Source organism: Lacerta agilis, chromosome 4, assembly GCF_009819535.1.
Source record: "Lacerta agilis isolate rLacAgi1 chromosome 4, rLacAgi1.pri, whole genome shotgun sequence".
Taxonomy (NCBI): Eukaryota; Metazoa; Chordata; class Lepidosauria; order Squamata; family Lacertidae; genus Lacerta; species Lacerta agilis.
Window position 1 is genome coordinate 22,720,506 of NC_046315.1, and position 20,452 is coordinate 22,740,957.

The 20,452-nt window shown below is 43.3% G+C and overlaps 1 protein-coding gene across 1 annotated transcript in view; it reads right to left on the minus strand.

The window, feature by feature from the left end:
* Positions 1-19,621, minus strand: part of SACS (sacsin molecular chaperone) — a 56,769-nt gene extending 37,148 nt beyond the window's left edge. The window contains exons 1-2 of the mRNA XM_033146324.1: positions 19,428-19,621; positions 1,574-2,102 (exon numbers count right to left, since the gene is read on the minus strand). Coding sequence (XP_033002215.1) covers positions 1,574-1,611 — 38 coding nt within the window. The 5' untranslated portion in view covers positions 1,612-2,102; positions 19,428-19,621. The remainder of the gene's footprint in view (positions 1-1,573; positions 2,103-19,427) is intronic.
* Between the last annotated feature and the right edge of the window lie 831 nt (positions 19,622-20,452).

The following is a 20,452-nucleotide window of genomic DNA, read 5'->3' on the forward strand; positions in this document are numbered from 1 at the left end:
TAGAGAGGCATACATTCTGATCAATACTCAAGCAAGATATGGAAGCTAAAACCCACTGGATAGCTCAGTTGGTTTGAGCATGGTGCTGATAACACCAAGGTTGCAGGTTCGAGCCTCGTATGGGACAGCTGCATATTCCTGCATTGCAGGGGGTTGGGCTAGATGATCATCAGTGTTCCTTCCAATACTACAGTTCTATGATTCTATGATTTCACTGAGGATTGATTACTTGCAAGCTACACAAGAACCTTAAAAATTGTGGGAAATGTAGTCTGGAGAAGGTGCTTTTGAAGCTTATAAATTCTCACAAAACTACAGTTTCTAGGATTTGGGGAGGGGGGGCAGTGAGATGACCAGGAAGGGCCATAGCCCAGTGGTAGAGCATCTGCTTTGCATACAGAAGGCCCAGATTCTGTCCTAGGTGTCTCCAAGTAGGGCTTGGAGTATCTCCTATCTGAAACCCAGAGGAGCCACTTCCAGTCTTGGCCTGACTCAGGTAGCTTCCTATGTTCCTGTGTCTCTTAGCCCAATCTAGGGGAGCTTCCAGACCTGTTGTTTACTGAGCATTCATCCTGATATGTCAATACAGAGGTTGGATGAAACTGACAGCTAATGGTACACTTTCCATTGCCATTTTTGTCACATCAGAATTTTTGCAGCTAGAAAAGTGATGGTATGGAAAGAGTGGGATACACTGGAAAGAGTGGGATAACAATCAAATAGCCAAGAAGCAGCCTGTTTGGAAGCACTTATTCAGGGCCGCACAATATATCAATATATTGTCCGAAACCAGTTTGAAGTCCATATCATGATCTTGATTCATAATTTTTGACCTGGCAATCATGATGTGTGTGCATGTGCTATGCAAAAATCACAATGTGCAAAAAACTGTGAAGCCAGCCAATGTTTCTCTCGATTCCGGCAGCCCCTGTTATCTCTGCTGGCTCATCTCATCCCTGCCTCATGCAGCGGGCAGCAAATCACAAGAGCAGGCACCAGCAAAAATCACAGTGCAGGAAAAACCGTGATACCAGCCAATGCCTCTACATAGCTCAATTCCTTATTTCAGACATCGTGATATATCAGTATATTGCAATATTTAGATGATGATATATCGCAATGTTGAAAATCAGATATTGCCCAGCCCTACTCATATTGCAGCTGTACCTTGAGAGCAGAGGGTTCATACATTACTCACTCACCCATACTCCCAAACCACGGATTTGCCCTGGTTTACAATCCTGGGTTGCAGGGCAAGTGCAAAACCATAGTTTGGTGTTTGGGGTGTAATGGGAAATCATAATTTCTCACAAACAAGGAAGTAACTTACTAAGCAAAGTGCAAAAGGTCGGGAAGAGGGATAAAAGGGGAAAGTGCAAGTGCAGAAGCACAGGCCTAGGGTTTGTCTCCATGGTACCAAACCATAGTTTGACGTTACGTACAAACCAATCCTCTGTGTGTGTGTGTGTGTGTTCACATCTGCCCCATTTTCTTCCCATGAAAAACAAGGAGGAAGATCCGGTAATGCTCACAAGTCTACTTTTTTTTGGGAAGTTTTACATTAGTTATTTACCTGAGGCTGTCATTGTTCTTCATGCTTTCTGTGGCCATGATATCTTCCCACTAGGAATACAAAGCAGACATAGATGCAGCTGTTTCCTTTTTTCCTTGTGACTGTACATCAGTCTCTCATCTCAAAAAAGAGAGAGCTCTGACTGATCATCTGGAACATTTCACTAATTTCTTAAGCCTTTCGACCCCAAATCGCACTGTAGTTTCCCCTTGTTGCTCCTTCTTCAGCTTCCTTCAAATCTTTCTCTGTGAGTAACTCTTCAGAGGGCTTGGCTTTCTTGCAGACATCTATGGATTAAGCAGAGTGGTGCTGTGCTAGCAGCATTATATGGATTTGTTCCGCAGCTTGAAGGAACGTCACATCATTCTCTCTCTTACAGTAGGTGAACTTTATCTCTTGCTGAAAATAAGTGAGAGTGTGGAAGCTGTTACTTTCTTATTATCTGAGATCCAAATGTTTGCACTCGGGTATGCCCTGTTTCCTCCTCTGGATTTGCTAATGGCCATGTCTTAATATTAGATCTGTGCTCCTGGTGGATAAAAAAGAAAATGAGTATGTCAGAAGATTGGCATGAAATGCAGATTGAAACTACCTCTGAAGGGTATGGAAATGTCATTTCCTCTGAAGACATCACTGCAGTTTCTGGCTATTATGAGTCATGCTTCTAATTATAAATTCCTCCGCTCAGTGTTGTGCTTGTAAGCACAGGGAGAGCAAGGAAAAAAAGTTAAGGGCTTTTCTTTACCTTTTACGGTGCAATCACAGGAAAAATGCAAGTATCCACTTTCTGTAGAAGGCATTGTGTATTAGTTAAAAGCTAGAGATCTACTTTCTTCTTGTCCCAGGTGATATACTATTTAACCCTTGCTACCATTCTGTTGTGTGGGGGAAAGATCATTTGAGCATATTAAAGAAGGAATATTTTTTACTTACAGGGAGAAAAATGGCTTGCGGGTATATGCTCTGATCTGATCACAGAAGAATGTAAAAAATGGGGTCTTCTGAAGATGTATACTAGGATTGGTGCTTTGTAACTTATTCACTCAGGAGTGAGCACCAGGAAGGCCAAGTTGCTTACTCTATCTATTCAGGGTAGTAAAAACAAAAAGGGATTGTGAAGAGCTCAAATGGGAACTTTAAAGGGGGCTAAGTGAGCTTCTTATAAATGTTTAGTTACAGAAGCAGGGATGCCTTTAGTCTCACCTGTTCATATGTTGTTCAGTCCAATTGATTTAAGTGGAAATTAGATTAACGTCAGCATGTTTAGGAATATAGCTTTACATAGGGAAAGTGCAGTATGTTCAAAACCATTCCATTGAACTATAAAGATTTCAAATTACAAGCATTAAAGGTAAAGGGACCCCTGACCATTAGGTCCAGTCGTGTCCGACTCTAGGGTTGCGGTGCTCATCTCGCTTTATTGGCCAAGGGAGCCGGCGTACAGCTTCCGGGTCATGTGGCCAGCATGACAAAGCCGCTTCTGGCGAACCAGAGCAGCACACGGAAACGCCGTTTACCTTCCCGCTGGAGCAGTACCTATTTATCTACTTGCACTTTGACGTGCTTTCGAACTGCTAGGTTGGCAGGAGCTGGGACCGAGCAACGGGAGCTCACCCTGTTGCGGGGATTCGAACCGCCGACCTTCTGATCAGCAAGCCCTAGGCTCAGTGGTTTAACCTACAGTGCCACCCACATCCCTTTTCTTTTTTTACAAGCATTAGCCAAACATTAATTCAGGACATTTTTCTTAAGCTAATTTTTGGACAACCATGCCTGATAAAATAAATTTGTGTGTAATTCTCCTCAATATGCCACATGCACACATACATTTCATTATTCATTCTATGTTTATTTTTGTTTCCATGCACACACAGAAACCTTTGCACGGAATAACTCAGTGCCAGAGAAATGCAGGGTTGACTCAAACTCAGCAGTAGCAATTTGATTAGAGTCAGCAAGAATTAGATTCAGCAGAAGAGGATTAGATAACAGGTGTGAGAAATGACATGAAGCAAGTGTGATATTTACTAAGCTGCAGTGTAATCATGCTATATACTATTCAGCCCACTGTTGAGTGATCTCTCTTCCACAATCAAAGCATCTCAGTTCCATTATTCAGTGCCATTAGTTGTAAGTAGTTCAATACACTCAATGCAGCCTGTTCACCCGGAGTTGGTATAGATTTAAGGTTAGACCACCAGGCTTGGACACTTCCTTCCCTCTTACCCTTATTTATTTTATTTATTAAATTTATATCCCACCCTTCCTGCCAAATGAGCCCTTGTGTACAGTATTGTACTGCTTCCTTACCGTACCCTTCTGAAGCAAACCACACTTCCCCTAGTTTCTGATCCTGGTTTTTAGTGCTAAACATTGTTTGCTGGTTCAGATGAAAGAGCAAATTATGATCGGCTTTAAACTGAGGAGGATTGTTCCATATGAAGGGGCTGGGAGGAGAAGAGGGAGCATGTAAACCCAATAATCTAATCAGGTCCATAGTGGCTGGGGCAACCCAGTCAAATGGGCAGCATATCACTAATAAATTATCATGATGTAAGCCAAGGTTGAGGCTGGAAGATATGTAGCTCCCTCAAGGATTGCAGGGATAAAAAAGTATGCTCCCAGTGGTCTTATCAGAAAGGGAGTTTATCACATGAGAATGAAATGGGCAGTGAGAAAGGAGACCACGTGTGCTACCTCAGTTCCTTGGAGGAACGGTGGAATTAAAAACATATATGCTGGATTAAAAGAGGGGACGTTATAACAAATTGATTGGGCTGACAGTTCTAACATGCATTTCCCCAGCCTGAGAAGACCAGGCCTACTTAAGGGACTTGTTGCCTGGAGACAATTTTGCCCAAAGCTTTGATATATACACACTACCTTCAAAAGACTCTTGGGATAAAGAAAAACCCCACTGGATTGGTCTGAAAAAGGGGAAATGGTGCTGCCGAAACGTTACTGCTCTTTATTTAAAGATAATTGCCTTGACTGCTATTATTCTAAGCAGAAATCACTCATTTTCAGAAACTTTGGATGAAACTACATTGCTCATTAAAACATGTGCCAGCACCCCGGGTCAGACCAAAGAAACTTCAGACACATGGAGCTGCCAACCGTAATGAGTATTCCATTCATTCATGGGCTGGGGAATCGCATCTCACTGTCTCTCCCTCATAATGATCTGGCTGCCAGCCAATCAGCCCCACTGAAACCCTATTCTTGCATCCAAGACAGCTGACCCAATAATGAGAAGCCAAAAAAAGAAAAGAAGTGAGAAAAGAGTTTATAATGAAATGAAATAAAGGATATGAAACATATTTGTTTACCACAATTTTTCTCCAGATGAATCTGTTTAAAACAAATAAAAATGATCAAGGAAGAATTGTTCGGATGAAGGGAGGAACCAATAAAAAAAGAGGTTTTGCCACAGAATCAAATTGCCTTCCCATCCATAGAAGACAAAAATATGGAATCTATTCTTTGTGTTTTAGTTCAGTATTAAGGGTATTAAGGCTTGAATCCAAGTAAGCTTCTGAGCATCCTCTGAACTGAATTCCACTTATAGGGCAGCAGAAAATGAAGGTAACTTTCACTGGATTCCCCACTCAGTCCCTTTTACCCCCTGATAATCTGCTGTGAATTACTGTGAGGACATTCTGGATCAGCATGACAAATGGGACTAGGAACTTAGGGGGCAGGAAGAATTGGCAAAAATTGCCTTTCCTCCTGATGGCGGGATCCTGTTCGTAAGCACTCACTCTGTTGGTGAGTTCCTCCCTCCTACAAAAGCACAATGAGCTTGATAGCATACATCCAAATATACATTTGCATTTATGCACACCTCCATTGTTTTGCTTCAGCATGGTAGAATAAAAGGGAACTCTGAGAAGGTATTGCAGCCAAGTCCTCAGAACATGAAGCAGCTGGCTTTCATTTCTGCTAAAACAAAGTAGCAGGCGGAGTTGGTGGTTCATGAGTGTAAAGGCACATTTTCACTATTAAAGCTATTTTTTTAAAGGCTTTACTGGTAATGGTGTCATCAAGGCAGGGCTTTGGAGCAGAAGTCCAGAGCCTCACTCAGCAGAATGAACAGGGCAGCCCTCAAGCATAGCAGTGCTGACCTGCCACATTTCAAAGTATGTAAAGGAAAAGTAATGCATATTATCGTCTGAGGAGGGGATCACCTAAAAGGCTATTAAGTCCAGAGTGTAAAATTACCTAAATATACCATTATACCATGAAGGAGAAATGAGACAATAGCCAGGATGGTTGACCACATGAGTCATCCATCTAGACCAGTTGTAGAAAGATGCACCCATCATTAGTGAGGCTCGCTTTTTCTTAACTGTCAGAAGCTAGAAACAGGAAGATTCATTACATTTATATTGTAATTATCTGTAGTGGGTCATATGCGAAATTGCATGTGTGCACCTACACTATTTCCACTTTGGGGGGGCTTGATCAGTTGCCAGATGAAATATATTGCAAGATGAGGCCCTAAAATATTCAAACTGCCATGAAGAAACAGAGTCACACCGCAGTTCAAGATGCCCGGTTGCACATTGCAAATATTTTATAAGCATTACCAAAGGCTTGTAATCAAAAAACTAAGTAGAACTCAGGAAAGTATTCATTATTAATAAACCACAGGTCTTTTCAGCCAAACGGGGCCCAGAAAATTCCCAGCTGTATACCATTTGCTGACATAAGAAGAATGGCATGCAAGCCCACTCCCCCCAAAAACACGACCACATGTAGCTACATGGTGTACATATTTAGCCAGGAAATTTAGCTGAGTGACTCGCCTTTTGATGTATAAATTCCAAATGGCATCTGAAACTTGTACTATGCTGAAAATGTGTCTCTAGCAATATTGGAGATTAGGGCCACAACTTTGCTGCATGCCACAGGCACATTTTTAAAAGAGACACGACCACCCCTCAAAGATTCAAATGTTCAATTGCTTGTCTTGTGTGATTAAACACTATTCCAAGAATGTCAGGTCGCATGTGCTGAAAGCCGATATTAATGACAGCAACTGAATATTTGTGGGATTTTTAAAGAAAAGTCTTAAAAGGAACTCTGTGTGTACTATTGGGCCATATTTTTGAAGGTTTTCTTTTCCCCAAAAAATATTTTTAGTTCTGTATTGTGCGCTGTTGATGCTTGAGCAGAGCTGAAATTTCTCAGAAGACATTTTTAATAATAAATTGTCTTTGATTTTTCTCTCCATTACCCTAAAAAGGCCACTTCGCAGAATTTTATTTACCGTAAATATACAACAACATTTTTTTCATGGGCAGTGACTGATTGTGATGGCCTGGGAGTCAGACTCTGATGCTGAACCTGAGGGATCCCAGCCTGCACAGGATTCCCCGCCTCCAGAACCAGCTGAGCCGGGGCCAGGGCTTGAGCCTGAAGGATCCCCACCTGTGCTGGATCCCCAGGTGCAGGCATCAGCAGAGTCTGCTCTGGCTCCTGATGGGAGGGAGGACCCATTGCCTGCAGGTGCGCCACTCCCAGCCTCTTCAGAGGAAGCTGAGGCAGCCCCTGGGTCCAGTAACCCACCAGCCTCTCCTGAGCTACAGAGGCTCAGGGCAGAGAGGCGAAGGGAGTTAAGTGCCTACAGGAGGAGTGCTCGCCTCCAGGCCCAGAGGAGAGGCGAGTCTCCGGAGGATCGTGGCCGCCCTAAGCATAGGGCCAGATAAAAGCCAGCCAGACCCAGCCCAAGTTGCGTGAGCAACTTAGTTGCAAGCGTGTGCTCAACCTGCAACCTTGTGCCTGAACCTGCCTTGGACCTTGACCTGCTCCCTGCCTCGCTCCCCACCGGACTGACCTCCTTTGGACCCCTAGACCCAGGACTGGACTTGGACCTCGCTTCACGGACAAACCCTTGGGGCCAGCACACTGATATTTCATACAGAGAATACTGCAAAACTATGCTAGGTTCCATCCATTGAGATCCTCAAGTTAAATCTAGTGATAATATTTGATTAAGTGTGGATCCTTTCTTCTTTTTCCGAAAGTATTTTCTTGCACTACAGAATTTTAACCCTAGGAATTTCAGTATTCCAAATCAATCCTCAATATGCTATTGAATCTAGTTCAGCTTTGACATTGTCAAGAGATAGAAAAATTAACAGAATCCAAAACACAACTACAATTTTCAGTAAGATCCTCATTTTTACTGCAGCTATCCACCCCATTCAGGAAAGCTGCACATCTTCAGACAAAGTGTTCCAGGGACTAGTTCCAACCTTTTAATCAACAATTTAGAATAATTTGTAAAAAGGGATCATAACCACTGAAAGATCTATAGATAGCTTTGTATAACAGAATAAAATAAAATAAAATTCCTTCCAGTAGCACCTTAGAGACCAACTAAGTTTGTTCTTGGTATGAGCTTTCGTGTGCATGCACACTTCTTCAGATACACTGAAACAGAAGTCACCAGACCCTTAAATATAGTGAGGGAGTGGGGAGGGGTATTACTCAGAAGGGTGGTGGGAACGGGTGATCAGCTGATAGGTGTGGAAAACCTGTGGAAGACTGTTAACGACTGCAATTTTTACAGGGTCTTACAGGGAAAGGCAAGGGGTGAGATGGCTAAAGATAGCTTTGTCGTGTATAATGAGATAAGAATCCAATGTCTTTGTTCAGACCAGGTTTCTCCATGGTTTTAAGTTTGGTGATTAGTTGCAATTCAGCCACTTCTCTTTCCAGTCTATTTCTGAAATTCCTTTGTATTAGACCTTTTAAATGTGGAAATAATAATAAAAGCAAACATCTGGACACACTTTACCCTTCGGGCCAAGGGGTGTGTACATGTAACTGTTATGGGTGTTGAATTAAAACAGTAGGCAGACATGGGGCAAATGTAGAGTTGGGGGGATAGTCTAGACAGTGCTTTAATTAGAAAAGGTAAAAAAGGTAAAGGACCCCTGGACAATTAAGTCCAGTCGAATTCAAATATGGAGTGCAGAACTGGGGCATTTGTCCCCAGACAGCTTTTCCAGGTCATGTGGCCAGCATGACTAAACCGCATCTGGCACATGAAACACTGTGACGAGTGCCAGAGCACCCGGAAATGCCGTTTACCTTCCCGCCACAGTGATACCTATTTATCTACTTGCACTGGTATGCTTTCGAACTGCTGGGTTGGCAGGAGCTGGGACAAAGCAACAGGAGCTCACCCCATCACATGGATTCAAACTACCAAACTTAGAATCGGCAAGAGGTTTGGTGGTTTAGGCCACAGCACCACACACGTACCATTAGTTTGTGCTAGAAAGCAATGTCTTGTACACTTATATTTTTTCATGGGTTAGGAATGGGGAAATATACAGCACAGCAGTATTTTGGATATACAAAGCATTTTCTTGCATTTTATGGTTTGGACACAGCAGAGATGCAGGATTCAACTAGATTATACTTCCTAGCACTAAGTACTGTTTGTAATTACATCTACAATTTCTTTGTTGCATTTACTTGTAGATTTAGATGACCGATCAACACAGCTAATAACCTGGTGCAGCTAACATCCCTCATATCCTTATTCTGTTTAAGCTTCGGCCAAGGGTGAGATACCCAGTGTTTTTTACAACATCCAGAATTTATGCATTCATGAACACAGGTTACAACAGGGGTCCCCAACATTTTCAGGCTTGGGGGTATATTTTTTAGAAATCTAAGATACTGTTGTGGGCACTAACCACTTTCCAGAGGAAAAACTGCTCAGACATCCCCCCACCCCCCAAAAACAGGCAGACCCTACACACCCCAAAACATACAAAACAAGACAACTCCCTCAACCTCCCACCAAAAAAAAAAAAAAAACCTCTAACCAAAGAAAAATAAAAAAATAAACCAACCAACCAACCATTTGCTTTTTTTAAAAAAAAACCCAGTTTGGGGATCCTAGTCCAAGTAGTGTTGTATACAAAATCAGATTGGTTCAGCACCAGCAGCAATACCAATAGCATCGTATTTTAAAATGTTGCCTCAAGATACTGTGATCTTGGACGTTGTGGTGTGTACACACTGATGTAAGCAAGAAATGGGCGTGTCTACCACTCTGGAATATCCTCATCTCATCCTAAGACTATGCAAATAATGAACCCATGGTCCCCCTTAAGCCTAGTCATTTAAGACAAACTGGATACAATCTGGCCCTGCTTCCTACACTGGCTCCAGATCCTAGAAATACCAGACCCAGCAACAGACAACATTATGTGGGCCTGTTGTGTCTTGTGCCCCACTGGGGGCCTCCTCCTCATTCTCATAGATGCACTAGCCAGCTGCTCCCTCCTAAGGTTACCAGTTCATAGCTCTTTTGCTCACCTTTCAGTGAACTCAGAACCATCAGTTCCAATGAGCTGCTACTACTCATCCATGGGCAACTCAAGCTTACCTTTCCAACTTAATTAGGACGTTGAAACAAGTTTGTCTGTTTTTGGGTTTTTTATTGGACGCACTAGATGTTTTGGGATGGTGAAAGCTGCATCCGACAAAATAATTAGAAAAGGGCTAACTTGTCATTATTAACTACTAGGGAAATCACCCAATAGCTTTCGGAACACATGAAGGAATATATTTGTTTTCTTGTGTGTATTTGCGGTTCATTTTGAGCCACTCTATGCATCCATACCTGAATGTGCAGGCATACGTTTAACATGAAAAGATAAAGTTTGAAACATTGAACAAGTTCATTCATTTTGTCTGCAGTTCAATGTGGAAGAATCTGGATTTTGGTGGCAGCAACTAAAATGATATACAGGCTATGGCTGGCTATAAAGAAGAGATACCAGCTTCCTGGGTTGCTTCCACAGAAGAGCCATGCAGCATTACTTGAGCCATTGCTTTTCTGTAATTAGCTAGAAGTGGAAATAAACTAATGGTCCCAGGACTCAGCTACATTAGTCAACAACAGTGTTTTAAATAAAATATTATTATTATTATTATTATTATTATTATTATTATTATTATTTTATACCCCACCCATCTGGCTGGGTTTCCCCAGCCACTCTGGGCGGCTTCCAACAGAATGTTAAAATACAATAATCTATTAAACATTAAAAGCCTCCCTAAACAGGGCTGCTTTCAGGTGTCTTCTCAAAGTCTGGTAGTTGTTTTTCTCTTTGACATCCGGTGGGAGGGTGTTCCACAGGGCAGGTGCCACTGCCTGGTTCCCTATAACGTGGCTTCTTGCAGAGAGGGAACCACCAGAAGGCCCTCTGCACTGGACCTGTGTCCGGGCAGAACGATGGGGGTGGAGATGCTCCTTCAGGTATACTGGACCAAGGCCGTTTATGTGTTATAAACGTGCAACACCAGATGGCACTGTAGAGCAGAAAACTTTTCTATGTGATTTTACATTGGGATTTTTTCGTTAAAATAATTTAATTTATGACTTATTTATAGCGGTTTTCTCCTGTGTGTAGATCCACCCACAAACAACCATTAATATCATGCTATATTATTCAGTCATTCCTACAGCCAGCTTCCTTCTATAATGTTTACTCATAAAGTATATTGCATTCAGCAAAGGTCCTTTCTAATATTAACTTTAAAATTCCTGTTTTTGGGTTCTGCACATATTAGTGCTTTCTGTTAATCATGGCTGGGAGATTACTCATGAATACCATTAAATTCCGCCCCTTCTCTGTAAAATGGCTTCATTGTCAGTTTCTGTTCTCATTGGTGGAGGTGGAGGGTAAGACTGTAATTATTGGTTTCTTTGCAGTTTTTCCATTGCATTTTTATACTGAAGTAGTTTTATTTCACTATTTTAAAAGGAAAATTGGAACAAACCTGATGAAATAAGCTGTTAAAGCTTTCACTACAGCTAATAATCTGGAGGAACAGAAACCGACAATGGATAGAACAGAAACTGACAATGGATAGGGGGCAGTTAACAGTCTGGCCATTCTCCAGTAAGCCAACAGTAAGCAATAAAAAACTCTTTTAACAGAAACTGAAAAACCAAGAAAATTTTAATTAAAAGCAACAGGGTCCCAAAATACTTTTTCCGCTCATATCATAGAGGCTGCAGCTTTCATTTCAAGAAAGAAAAAATCACCACAAGCCAATTATTTAAAGTATGGAAGAGCACCATTAGATTTATTCTCCACAAAACATTAGTGACAGTTTCCGAGAAAAGGGACCACAGAAGCAATCCAGGCAATATAAATGCTGCATGGTAATATGAGTTTTATTAAGAAACCTGTAATGACAACAGTTTATATGCTTACTTATATTGTATTCTAGTTTTTTGTCATAAAATCCATACCTCCGTGTATGGCCTTTAACCCTTAAGCCTTTTTTTGTTTAAAAAAAAAAAGTCTTCCTCGGCTGCTATTTGCTCTGGGAGGAAAATTCTTATAGGCATCTTATATTTTCATGAGGAATCTCCCCCCTCTTCCTACACTGTGGACCGGATCAAAATCAGGAGCCCCCCAGCTGCTATATGATTTTTAACATATTATGATAGAACTCTGGTTTTCTGGACTTGAAAGGACTAATGCTTGCCTTCTTGCTTTAAAGCAAAAGGAACTGAACTCCATTCACTTCCCTTTGGGACTGTCTGTTGGGCAGCAGCATTATTAGAGCATTAAAAATAAACTCCTGGGAACAATTTGAAGACAAATCTCCAGCAGAGAAAGACCATTCAACAAATTAGGGTGCATATCTCCTTTTGTTCCTAAGCAACTGAATAAATAACTGATTGATAATTGTTTGTGTGTCCATTAAATTCTGTAAACTTGTTATCTAAAAAAGGTCTGCTTTAAAAGTGTTAAGAATTTGACCCTTATTTCTATATTTGGGCTATCATTTTTCTCTCTAAAATCTCTGTGTCTGTGTGTGTGTGTGTGTGTGTGTGTGTGTACAGAGAGTGTGTATGTGCAGCTAAGCCAGTAACCTAAATATGCAATCACAAAGAGGGCAGTTCTGCATCTATTAATTTGACTCTTAAACAGATTGGCAGTAATCCAGAGCCCTTGGCAGGCAGGCATTTTACATTCTCTTGACAGAGAAACACTCCAAGTGGCTTTGGGTGTCACATGCTAGATGTACCAAGTGTTTGCTTTTCTCATAGGAGAGAGTGAGGAAAACAAATTCAGAACTTTGCACCTAGGGTTGAATTGAAATCACTCCTCAATATACAGGTGCAAAAAGAGGGTCCTTTAATCATCATTTAAAAAAAAATGCACCATCCAGCTCAGTATTGTTGACACTGGCTGGCAGCATCTCTCCAGGTTTTCAGAAAGGGGACATTCCCAACCCTACCAGGAGGTGTCTAATATTAACTACCCAATATACATGTTTTCAATGCAATTTTCCCTACTATATGCATTTTTGCAAAGCAACATTCCTCAATACAATGCATTTTTACATGTAATTTCCACTAATCTATGCACACTTTACCCTAGTATAGGGATTTTTGTACACATTCCTTGCCTGAAGAACTACATTGCAAAATTCAGAATTTCAATGGTATTGTTTCAGAAAGTGTGAAATAGCTACATTCATCTTAAAATTTACATATAAAATTACAAATTTACATTTAAATTTTACGTATACAAAGTTTAGGTACTAAGAGTAATGAGCAGGGTTTCAGAGAGTGCGAGATGAGGGGATGTTCCCCTTGTTGAATGGTTCCTGGGTCATTCAGTGTCCCAGCCCAGTGAAACACACAGATAGACATTATTTCCAGATACTCTTCCACTCATTAAAAATAAAATGTCTTCTTTGCCATGCCTTGCACAACTCTCTGGCACTGCATGCCTAGTCTGAGCTTCCTTTCCGCTAAACACTGGAATGGGTTCCAGAAGCGCTGCCACATTAGTCTGCCACAGCAAACACAAAGAAGGGTCCCATGAAATTTGAAAGATGTAACAGATTTGCTGTGGCATAGTCCCCAATTAATGTCCTGACCTATTACAATATCACACGGGACAATTTTCACTTATAATCTGCAGTGGGAGCTAAATAGCTCAGGGCAAAACCACAGCAAAGACCTCAGCACATCCAAAGGAGGGAATAGAGGAAGAATGAGTAGCGGGACAGGAACAGTAGATAACTCTGGTTTTTGAAAACGTACTCTGTAAAAGCAGGTCTACAAGAATCTTATATATCAAGCGGGGGAGGGGGGGAGAGAAAGAGAAGCACGGTTAAGGTTTTTGATATAGACATATATTGCAAATAACCACTGAAAGCTCAAATTAGGAAATGGAGAAGCTGACCAGGACCATGTTTTATTTAGCAGGGTGGTGGGAACAGGACTTTCCTGTGCACTTCTCAGCCAACAGGCCTGGTATGGGGTGTTTATGCAGAAACCTAGAATGAGGAAACTGCAGTCCATGGGTAGAAAATTCTTCTCTCCAGTGCACTGTGCGGAGGATCATCTGGCTCTTCAGGTCATGTAGTTCTGGTGTCCATTGAGACTGGTAGGACAGAAGATCGAGAGACCAACAGTAGAGGGAGGCAGAACCAGTGGGAGGTAGAGCCACCAAACTCTAGTTCTGTCCCCATCCTCCTCCCTTCTGAATTCGGCAAGGGCAACAGAGACTAAGGAAGAGGATGTTGACAGCTGTGAGAATGCAGGCAGGTGGAGGCTAGCTGAGGGCAGACTAAAGATGGTGGGGCAGTGCCCCAATGGATGCAGCTCCTATCATTCCTGAGCACTGGTCACGCTAGACGGGGTTAATGGGAATTGGGGCCTAATGACGTCTGGAGGGCTAGAGGTTTCCAATTTAAAACATACCTGTCATACTTCTACAGAAGTTGCATCCTCCCCTACCCCGCAAGGGACTTTTCAGCCATTTTTCAGAGAAGCGAAAAGAACCACACTATTCACCCAAGCTTTTTACTGTTTCTGGTTCCGTCTTATGTTGGAGATCTGTAGGTTTTATGCCCTTAAACCGTGCTGCTGCTACTTATATTATTGTTACACCTGCTGTTGCCAGGTACCCATAATTCCTTGATCTAGTAAGTGTTAGAATTAATCAAGGCCTGGAGTATTAAACTGGTGACAGACACTGAACCCCTGGATTCAGGAAGTGTTAAAACAGAAGCCAGGATAGTTTTCTGATGAGGTAATTGCATGGGGTGAAAAGCCATTAAGGAAACAAAGGAAAGGTGATCACCCATTAAGAAAGCTGGGAGAGAGGGGGGGTTGGGCTGGGTGTTCATCAGTATGCAGATGATACCCAGCTCTACTTCTCCCATCATTCAGCCCGGACACTGAGATCCAGCACCAAGGGCCTTCTTGCGGTTCCCTCACTGCGAGAAGCAAAACTACAGGGAACCAGGCGGAGGGCCTTCTCGGTAGTGGCGCCCGCCCTGTGGAACTCCCTCCCTTCAGATGTCAAAGAGACAGACAACTACCAGACACGAAACAAAATAGGAAATTCTTTCCAGTAGCACCTTAGAGACCAGACTACCAGACATTTAGAGGATAACTGAAGGCAGCCCTGTTTAGGGAAGCTTTTAATGTGTGATATTTTAATGTATTTGATTTTTGTTGGAAGCCGCCCAGAGTGGATGGGGAAATCCAGCCAGATGGGCCGGGTACAAATAATAAATATTTATTATTATTATTATTATTATTATTATTATTATTATTATTATTATTATATCAGAACCAGTGAAGGCGGTGAAGGTTCTGTGTGAATGCCTGAAGGCTGTTGGAGGATGGATAGTGGCTAACAGACTGAGGTTGAATCCTGACAAGACAGAAGTACTGTTTTGGGGGGACAAGGGGCGGGCAGGTGTGGGGGACTCCCTGGTCCTGAATGTGGCTACTGTGCCCCTGAAGGACCAGGTGTGCAGCCTGGGAGTCATTTTGGACTCACAGCTGTCCATGGAGGCGCAGGTCAATTCTGTGTCCAGGGCAGCTGCCAACCAGCCCCATCTTGTACGCAGGCTGAGTCCCTACCTGCCTGCAGACTGTCTTGCCAGAGTGGGGCATGCTCTAGTTATCTCCCGCTTGGACTGTTACAATATTCTCTACATGGGACTACCTTTGCAGGTGACCCAGAAACTGCAACTAATCCAGAATGCGGCAGCTAGACTGAGAACAATTCAAAGTGTTGGTGCTGACTTTTAAAGCCCTGAACGGCCTCAGCCCAGTATACCTGAAGAAGCGTCTCCACTCCCATTATTCAGCCCAGACACTGAGGTCCAGCGCCGAGGGCCTTCTGGCAGTTTCCTCACTGCAAGAAGTGAGGTTGCAGGGAACCAGGCAGAGGGTCTTCTTGGTAGTGGCGCCCGCCCTGTGAAACACCCTCCCGTCAGATGTCAAGGAAATCAACAACTACAGTTTCTGACTTTTAGAAGACATCTGAAGGCAGCTTTGTTTGGGGAAGTTTTCAATGTTTGAAGTTTTATTCTGATTATTCTGATTTTAATGTTCTGTTGAAAGCCGCCCAGAGTGGTTGGGGAAACCCAGCCAGATGGGCGGGGTAGAAATAATAAATGGTGGTGGTGGTGGTGGTGATGATGATGCTAAGGAGAAGGGGTTCTATGCCCAATGGCAAATGGGTGGGGTTCCACATTGAGTTTCTAGATAGAGGACAAAAGCCTGAGTCTGGAGTTGAAAGGTGGCTGTGAAACCTTGGGGGAAATTGGTTGTGGGCTGGAAAATGCAGAGAGAGCACTATGTTTGGTTTTTGTTTGAATCCAAGGTTGTGGCTATGGAAGAAAAAAGCCCCTCTTAGGGTGTTAATGCTGCGAGCCCCTCCATCATAGGCTCAGGTTGTATATCCATGGAATCTCACACCACTCAGAGATTGGGGTGGCAAGCAACATATCGTTTGAAGGTATTTAAGTTTTTAATCTGTACAACACTCTGTAAATCCTAGGATCAAAAAGCAGGATAATAAGTCAAATATTTATCCTCACAGAAATGCTGTGAGGTGGGTTAGTGACAGGCCTAAGTTCAGCCAGCAAATTTTATGGCTGGGGAGATTTGAACTAGGAACTCCCTGACCGAAGGCCAACCTTGTTGCCAGTATTCACCATAGTGTTTTCCAGATGTTGAGCCAACACTTCCATCATCCCTCACCAATGGCTATGTTGACTGGGTTGATGGGAGCAGAAGTCCAGCAATACCCAGAGGGCACCACAGGAGCGACCCCTGCACTATAATGGCATACTGGATATCTCACATCAGGGATGGGCTATTACCTTTCCTCAGAGGCTGCCTGGGATGAGGCTTAAGTTAGGCAACTGCTAGAAGCAGAATCTACACGCATCAGAAAGCTTGAAAAATGTGCGTTGCCAGTAGGTGAACACTTCCCTGTATAGGGAAGATTTTAATGTGTGGTGTGTTGCTGTGGTTTTATATTTGTTGGAAGCTGCCCAGAGTGGCTGGGACAAGCCAGTCAGATGGGCTACTAATGAATGAATGAATTAATTTTGCCAGCCTCATCATCATACTAGAATCACAGGTTTTCCCTGTGATTATTGTTCGCTCAATATCATTGTAGAAGCATGCATTATATAATAGTGCCCAATATCCTTATGATAAATAAATAAAATAGCTGAAGACTGATGTTCTGCTGAGTTCCCTAGAGCTATAACCGGAGGCCTGTGCAAGTCAGCAATAAACACCTGGTGTCAGTGAAGTTAACTCTTTATTCAAAGAAAAGAAAACAGTGCAGGCCTAATGATCACAGCAACTCTTCCTAGTAGGTCTTGCCCCAATGAACCAGTTGTGAGGACCGAAGGTCCCTGCCTTCCCACTGCTCTCTAAGGCTTCTCCCCAGGTCCTTCTTCAGCAGCCTAAGGCTCCTTTGTCTTCTCTCTTTGCTCCGCCCTCTTCATTCCTCTCCGTGTTATGGGATACCAGGGGGGGGAGGGGAGCTGAGTGCAGCAAGAGGGGGAGATTCCTTGGCTTTTTCAGCAGCCCAGCGGCAGAGGGTATGCCCATGCTGCCTGGGGCAGGTGTGCGGATGACTCCCACAGGGGAGGCGGGGGTGCCTTTCTGGGCGCCACAGTCAAGGGGAGGAGAGGGGCAGGGAAGCTGCCGCCCACTCTCCTCCTGCTCTCCACCACCGGGTCGGGCCTGCCCTGGTGGCAGAGCTGCTGCGGCTGGGCGCAAGGCACGCCACGGCCGAGTTGGATGGGTGGCAGAATTGCCACCCATTGTCCTGCTCTCCTCCCCTGGGTCAGGCCTGACCCAGGGACGGAGCTGCAGCCAGGCACAAGAGCCCAGTCAAGGCTTAGCACCGTCTCACTTGCAGCCAAGCTCTGATGAAGGAGCCTGCTGTGGGGGCACCTGTTTGCGCCCCCTCACAAAATTTTGCCCGAGGCCACAGACACCCCCACACTGTGCCTCTGCAGCAGCCTGCCTCTATTCTGCCTCTTGACCCCTCTCTGCTGTGCCCCTGATTCTGAACTGCTCTCTGCCCAGCCTCTTCCTGCTCACTAAACTCTGTTACCTCTTCCGCTTCCACCACCTTCTGCTCTCTCTTCTCGCTCTGACCGCTCATCGTCATCCCACCGCCCTGGCTCTGAGCCTTCCTCCTCTGGGGGTTCCCCAGCTGGTGTCTCCCACCACTCCTCCGCATCCAGCCAGTCTATGATATGTAGCATGTTAAGGGAAATTGTTTGGGGCTATGAATGCATTGGAATAGGGCCACCTTCCATCATCCTCTGAGACATTCCCCAGGAATCTGCATAAAGACCTATTAGGAACAGCCTCATCCTACTCTGTCTCAAATTAATAACAATTTTCAGTGGGGTTTGGGTAGGGTTCCTAGTACTTAGTAAGTCTTTAAAAATAAAAATCTTATAGAGGAAAGAAAGACAGGAAAGATAGGATACCGTCCTTTGTTTCCTTCCTTACTAAGTGACTAAGGATACAGCTGGGCCAACGGGAATCCATTTGACATACTATGGGGAAGGAATGGTCAGCTGCAATTAGAATACTCATTACGGAACAATTGTCTCCATATGCAGCAGAAAGCCTATCCTTTTTTCACCTGTTACTACGAATACATAATTTCATGCCTGTAGACAAAAGAAAATCCATAGCTGAAAGGCAGCTGCCAAAACACAAGGCATACTGCAAGGTTTCCATACGAGGAAAGGTTAATCTCCAAAATACAATTGCTAGCTTTTTCAAAACAATTTTAAAAATTGAAACAAAAAACTCAGGAACTCTAGTCACATCAGTCATGCTTGACATCTGTTTTGAAAAGATTTATGAAGAAAATCTGCCAAGATGGGGCGGAAAGGTAAAAACATTCACAATGTCACTGCTAAGAAAAATGACTTGTTATTAAAACCAGAGAGAGGAGAAGAGGGAGAAATGTTCATTGTTACAGTCAGTTGTGTAAGGAATATATCAAGACTCTAGGAAGGTACCCACTGTTATTTCAAACAAAGGCTGCATGATGAACCATCAGCCTCGTGAGCTGCTGCCCATGGCCCCAATCCACGAAACACTACTGCTACGTGTCCCCTATAAGCCCCACTAAAGTTAACAGAGGTTGCCTTGTAGTATTGCCGGATGGGCTGTGTCTGCCTCATATTTTCACAAAAATCTATTTACAAGTCTATGACAACCTTAACATTTTCCTGATTCGGAGTTCAATAAAGACAAAAGCAAGTCAATAAATCCCTATATTCCACCCACCCTTGAACACCCTGCACCTTACAAGTCACGAAAAGAAAGAGAGCTAGAAACCTTCCTGGATTTACAGGCAAAACAGTGGATTCCTTGCTTGAAGTAATATGGAATTCCCTTTGCATTAAGGACAATGCAAGCAGCCTGGTGGTGCATCCTATAAAATCTCACCCAAGCAACTGCAGTGACTGAGCAGTTTTCTACCAAGTCAGTACTTACATCAGCAGTGGAACAGGCAGCATCAGCGCTAGCCGGCTACAATGTTTTACTGTTTCTCTATAAACGCCTTCCACATACCGACCAGAGGATTATATCATTTCTTCCACGGATGGTTTGCGTTTGACTGCAACTGCAACTTGAGAGGAAAGGATGCTGTTTGTGAAATCAGCTGTTTTCCCAGAGCCATGCACGAAGGCGGCGGCTGCTGCTTTAGCCTATGATCTAAAGTAGATCAATGCAGCAAAGGCTCTGGCTCTCCCTTCCTGCCTTCCTCTCTCCCCACCTCCTGGTGTTGTTTTTTTTTAAAGGGCTATAGTATCACTAATCTTGCACCTCTGTACAGATCACAGTCAACCAGAGCATCTGTTACTTTAAAGTTGCAAGGGCAAGATGTCACCAGAACGATAAAGGTTTAAATTTAGTCACTAGATTTAGTCACTAGATTATTATACAGTAAATGAAAGTCGTCTTCTCCTTTCTGTATTTAAAAAATGACATATGGAAATTATTTTGCACCAACTGTGCTTTTTGTTTGTGCTTTCTTTCTCTTTTTTCGGCATAATCGTTTTTATATACATTAACAACAGTTTAGCTTTGTTCCAGCTTTACAGTATTGCTTTGGAATACTGTAATATTTTGGAATACTGTAATACTGTAATATTGGAATACAGAGGAGTCAGGAACTTCCTTCTGCCTGAGGGGCACATTCCTTCATGGGCAACCTTCTGAAGGAAGGCACGGAGCAGGGCAGGTGAGGGGTGTGGCCTGGGGAAACAGCTTAGCTTGTGAATAGTCTCAAGGGCTGTACTCAGAGGCTTGAGAAGCAGTTTTTGATCCCCAGGCTGAAGGTTCGCCAGCCCCACTCTAGAATCATAGAATCATGGAAGGGACCCCGAGGGTCATCTAGTCCAACACAATGCAGTGTAGGAATCTCAGCTGAAGCATCCATGACAGATGGCCATCCAGCCTCTGCTTAAAAACCTCCAAGGAAGGAGGAGAAGGTATATAGCAAAACAAGGGTTTTG